The 6000-nt window shown below is 39.3% G+C and overlaps 1 protein-coding gene across 3 annotated transcripts in view; it reads left to right on the top strand.

Moving 5' to 3' along the window:
• Window positions 1-432: 432 nt before the first annotated feature.
• LOC149153558 (uncharacterized) overlaps window positions 433-6000 on the top strand; it is a 101047-nt gene continuing 95479 nt past the window's right edge. The window contains exons 1-2 of one of the 3 annotated variants that reach the window (XM_089439276.1): window positions 433-778; window positions 2366-3330. In XM_089439276.1, coding sequence (XP_089295402.1) covers window positions 2533-3330 — 798 coding nt within the window. In that variant the 5' untranslated portion in view covers window positions 433-778; window positions 2366-2532. Of the gene's footprint in view, window positions 779-1246; window positions 1962-2365; window positions 3331-6000 lie in introns of those variants that run through there. The other 2 variants (XM_089439277.1, XM_089439278.1) reach the window with 2 other exon arrangements.

Below are 6000 nucleotides of genomic sequence, written 5' to 3'. Positions count from 1 at the left end.
TATAAGTTAAATATCTCAGCACCACATCATAAATAAAAAATAAAAAATTTACCCAAATAAAATTGTATTTAAAATTGATTCATAACCATGGTAAATAAAATTGTTTTTAAAATTTGAGTGGTATTACTTAAAGTGAGGAGGAGTATAAATAAATAAATATAAGTCCGTAGAACCACAGTGTGATGGGTTCGCCTTTATGACGTGTCCTCCCCGCATTAACATTAACCATTTAATTTACTATATTTTTTTTCGCCTCGCTTTGAAACTACGACTTTCAAGTTGAACAACCGATAGAATTAGAAAATAAAAATAACAATAATAATCCTCACCGAACCCAACGTGGCAACGCCGTTTAAGAGTGTCGGTACCGACAGCGGTTAAAGGAATGCCGTAAAGAAACCACCAGTAACGCTAACCGCACAGGTTGGCGGCGCACGGAAGCAGCGTCCATGAGGCGGGTCTCTGTCGGCCGGGAGATAACAGTCGACCGGCCGGCGGTTCATATGCGGTTATTTGCTTCCTTTTCCGATGAAAAGAGCATACATGCGTGGAATTCCGTCCATGAGTTCGAACTGAGCTGCGTCCCCCTGGAAGCTCACGATACGGATTTTGCAAATGAATAAATAATGGGATGGTATGGAACCCGAGCAACCGCCCGTCAAAATTATGCAGAAACGGAGGTGGAGCAATGAAGGACGAGCATGCACAGTGTGTCTGCAACGAACAGTATTCTGATTCTTTTCACTGGCTCCAATGCTGCCAAATTTAGACCTATTCGGTAAGCTTCGGATCCATTCTTGCGCAGCTGGCGTTTCTTTCTCTTCGGTCCTATTTTTAACAAATGTATTGACTAAATTTAGTACGCTAAAGATGACGCCTTCTTTGCCAATTTCTCTGGATCAAATCTGCGTTTCCTGCCGTCTTGCATGGCCCCCTGTGCCGCATTTTGGGGATTTGATGAAAAAATATGCGAATTTGGGTGGATTTTGACATACATTTTGCGTTTATTCTTCTTCCTCTTTGCAGCATTGTTTGCCGGTTCCGTAAATAGGGAATTTGACAGTTTCTCCGGAAGCTATTTGTCAGATAGGTTGGTGAGGAGGTCCGTATCTACAGGGAGCTGTTTCATTTTGTTTCATTTGGTCCTGGATTGTAGATCTACTCTGTTTCCACAACGTTAGCAGTGCCAGACACAGCATCGGTTCGTTTGTCTCTTTTCATTTCTAGTCCCTTTGTGCTTGTTTTCTCGGCTTTCTTGTCTAACGATTCCGTCTCTGGAAAAGACTTTCCCGAATCCCGATGTTTCATTTCTATTTTCCATCGTTTTCTGCCCAAGTTTCTAACAAATCCACCGGAATTAAGGCATTATGAGCTGTGAGTGTTTCAGCTAACAATGCTTTGACCCGTAGAATGCGTGTCACGGACAGCGACTCCAGCTTCGTTGCTTCTCTCACGTCTCTTTGTTTATTCACTTTTCTCTGAGGTACATTTTCCAAATGGGTATTGTTCAGAAGCTTTTGTGTCGCTTCATTTGCGTTTTGCCATCTCTCTGTGTAAAGTCGGTTCGGTTACGCTGATATTTATTGAGAGATTCATAATTACAGTTATAGTCGGCACTGTACGAGTTTGTACTTGGGGCTTTATTTCAAGCGATTTGCTGACCTAGAAAGTCTTTCAGGTCTAGTTTCTTTGCTGCTCAATAATTTTTTTGAGCTGTTTTGAAAACAGGAAGCTCTCGATGAATAAGCGACATTTTTATGTAGAGTGTCTGCTAATTTATCTGTAGTTGTAAGGATTTCCTTCTGAGTTGCGTCCGTGGTATATGAATTGTATCTCTGGCCAGGGAACAAACGTATGGTCCAACCTCTATCAAAAGGATTGCAGTTACTATTTATTTGATACCGTTGTGCTTCCTACGGATCTCTAGGAAGACCAAGGCATCAAAAGAGTCCAATGGCATGGTACCATCCATCACTCCTTTCCTTTATCACTTTACCTTACATACCCAGAATAAATTTAGCGATCTTCTAGTTCTTGATCTGGTTTGTGAGGATGATGCATTGTTAGGTGCCTCATCTATTTTCCCCAAAAGCTTGCACAGATAAAGTGCAAGCTTTTGTTTGCATTATTTCTCATGAATAAAAAGTGGCACTGTTTGTGCCGTGCTGCGAGCAAATGTTGATAGTCCAATGTCACACCTATTGCATCCTTCTTTTGTCGCCAATTAGTTTTCCATCAAATGCAGTGGTGATTTTGTCTATCTTTTTTTTTTTTTTTTTTTTTTTTTTTTTAAATTTTCCCCTGTTCTTGCTTGTATCTTTCTTGCCTAACCGAGTGTGATCTTTCACCATCTTGTCTACTGTAGATAGCACTGGGTTCAGTATTTCAGACACTGTTAATGAGAAGGGGCCTTTAATGTGATTGAGATGCAATAGGGGTGTGGGAAGAAGGAAGCTATGTTTTCTTTTTCTGGTAAATCTTCTAGCGTCTAATTGCAGCCAAGCATATACCCAAGAGTTTAGTTCTGTAGCCATGGTGCTTGGACTTAGATCAAGAAGTTCAAAAGTGTCCTCTGTACAGGTCAGTTATGTAATCAATTTGCAGGAAATCAAGCCCTGGCCACCTTCCCAATCCTCGATATATGAAACACCAGTGATTCTGCACTGGGAAATGAGCACTAAACATTCTGGAAGTACCAGAAAGGTTACACCTCAAATAGGAACAGATGGTGATGGAAAGATGTATTTTAACGAGTCCTTTCTCCTCCCTGTTACTTTGTTTAGAGAATCTTCTAGCAAGGCCAGTAACTTGAAAGACAATGATAAATTTCAGAAGAAGCTTTTAGAATTGAACTTATATGAAAGTAAAAATGATAGAGTCTTGAAAGGGAAGCTTTTGGGAAGTGCTGTGGTAGACCTAGCTGTTTACGGGATTCTCAAGAGTTCTATTAGCACAAGTGTTCCCCTCAGCTTAAAGAGAGGCCCAAGAAATGTAGTGCAACCATGTTTGTTCTTCAGCATTTGTCCATATGATAGAAACAGCGTGTCTGATGGCCTTGACAGTGAGGGGGCACAATCCTATATGAGTCCTAGCCCTTCAAGGGATCCCCTTTCAAATAAGACTTCTTTGGACAAGGATGCCCGAGATTCCTCAGCTGCTGCATTATTGAGTGATGAAGATGCAGAGGAGGCAGAAATTGCATCCTTCACCGACGATGGGTCCTCTTCTCAATCTCTGTCACCTGTTTCTACATCTGCCACAGAGACAAAAGTAAATCCATCCGATACAAAAGTGGAGCATACTTTGGGAGTTCAACAAGTGGAGGATGAGGTATTGACTTTGCATAAGTTGTTTTAGAATATCATAAATTTTCTTTCTGGATGGAGGGGTGTTTGTATTTGTGACCCATTTATTGCATGTATAATCTAAGTGGTACAACTATTTGACTGCTTGTTTGAAATTTTATTAATTAATTTTTTTTTTTTAAATGCTCAATCTATTGTGCTGATATACATATTCACATACTAAAACTATGCCTACCCATCTGACCACACTTGTGAAGATGATAAGCATGAGCTCGATATACCTGTATGGTAATGGTCTCGTGGGTTTGCATGACCCATTCACACACACAGACACACATATTTATGCATGCATGCATGGATATGGATATAGATAATGATTGATACAGAGGTTCTATCTTGCCGAATTCATTCTTCATATTTCACCACTGTGTTAGTTATTGATTTGCAGTTGTAGGCTGGGATTGATATATTCTGTGTGGACACAGTTAATGTGGGTAAATCAAAATACATAGTGGACTGAAACTACACAATCTAAGAAGGTTCTATGCAATAGTTAATGATTCTGATATGCCAGAATCTCAGATAGGTGGACACCTTATCTACCTATTTAAACAGTAATGTCATTTATTGAGACACAATTGGTTTATATCTAATTTTAATTGGCTTTACATTCTGGTCAGATTTGAGATTTTGAAATATAGATATAGTGGATACAGTTTTCTCATCCTAAAAATATAGTTATTATCGATGAAAGTACTAGCAGTCCTGAGTGCAAGGATATGTTTTGAGATATTGAGTGCAACGGTATGTGTTGCCATTTCATCAAATATGGCATTAGGAGTGTGCAATACTTATCTTTTTAAATTTTCCTTAGTACAGCATTTAGAGGCCTCAAAAAATTTGATTATTGTGTGGATGGAGGTTTGTTAATTTTGAATGGATAGAAGTCATGGTTGTAAGTGGATAGTTGCAGTTGAAAATGTAGTCAACCAAAATACATATAATGACAGCATATTTTGGTTGTGGAGGTGAAAAGTAGGGCAGTTTGAATCAGACCATGCATTTGAGTTGAATGTGGAAACATGAACCAAGTACCTCTGGGAACTAACCTGAGAAATAAGGCAGAAAAGACAAGGGTTCACAAATTGCTAAATGTGGTCAACAGGACAAGTGCCATAGCTAGATGATGGAATAAGTACTAGTCATGTTATCATGGAATGAAATCCCCAACAAGGACACACCACTGTGATTTTATTAGGCTTGCATTTAAGGAGGAGTTAAAAAAAAACAATCACAAGCAAGGGGACCCACACAGATACATGCCCCTTGAAGTGATGTTAGTACTGGAGTGAGGTAGAAATTCAAAGTCTACAGAGATAGTTTCGATAGTCTCTTGATACAGCTCAAATTTTGGTTTGCCTGAGTTCTGTCTCAAACTGGAATTTAAGTACAGTTTTCTGCTCTCAGCCTAAAACTTTTCTAGTTCTGATAGGAAATCTAACTAACTTTGATACCTTCACCCCTCCAAATTGTTGCAAATCCAATGAATTGGACTACTGATATGCTGATTTGTCCTTCCCATCAGTCAGACTTGTTAGGGTGGGAAAAAAGTGCTGAGGACTGATTTAAAGAAGGATTTCAGTGAATGTAGAACTAGATTGCATATATAGGTTGCCATTATTTTGCTCTCATTTCAAAACAACAATGTTCTTTCACACATCTTTCTGAAATTAATGCTCAAACGTCAAGGGTTGCTGCTCAACCACAAAGGAGAGGAATGTTTCTGGTATTGCCAAGTGCTGCTTCTCCTCCATGTCCAACTGATCGTGGTACTGCTGCTGTTACTACGACATCTATTAAAAATGGAGTTGACATTTCTGGGCATGGAAATGGAAACAGGGTTGCAACTGCAAGAAGATAAAACCAAGAGAGTAATCACCTGCTGTGGAAATATGTCACCAAAAGAAAAGGGCTTGGGAGTGTCTCTTGCTGGAGGACACTATTATTGGACGTGCAACTATTTTAATGTTGAATTTAAGAGCAATTACTTCTGAGGGAAGGGCTATTTGTTGGAATTGGAGCATGTCCAGAAGTGTCTCTGTGCCAAAGAAGAAGCATGGACAAAGAGGAATCTGCTGGAGAGGGGAAAGTGGAAGCAACATGTAGACATACACAGATGTCAGGTGATGATCCTCATCCATTCTTGAAGAATTCATCTAGCAGAATTGGGAGCGGGGCTGATTTTGATTGCAGACCAGCCATAGTAGCAACGAAGAGGCATCTCCTAGTGGTCCAATGGATGAGATCTTTCAACAAAGGCTACAAGATGAGACTGTTCTTACCATTGAGTTCTTTTTCTACCTTCAAGTGTTTTGTTTACCTTACATTGTGCATTGTTTGAATTTAGCACTTAAATCTATCGCTTCAGATATGACTTGATTGTAGAGACTACTATTCTCAATTGTTTTGGTCACCTTACATTGTGCATTATTTGAATTGAGCACTTAAATATCTTACTTAAGATGTGACATGATGGGAGAGTCAATTGAGGATGCATGCAAAATCTGCAATTATGTACAAAACCATACCCGTGTCTTAACAATCTAATTTTTTTCACACATTTATCATTGTTGAAGATTGTAGATACCTGGTTTACCTCCTCATTCATCATGCTTAAGAGTTTAAGGGAAGTAAA

Source organism: Pinus tabuliformis, chromosome 9 (assembly GCF_031772625.1).
Source record: "Pinus tabuliformis cultivar Carrire ecotype Pingquan chromosome 9, CPIR1, whole genome shotgun sequence".
Classification (NCBI taxonomy): Eukaryota; Viridiplantae; Streptophyta; class Pinopsida; order Pinales; family Pinaceae; genus Pinus; species Pinus tabuliformis.
Note: the sequence above shows the minus strand (reverse complement) of the source record. Positions and strands in the feature narration are given on the sequence as shown.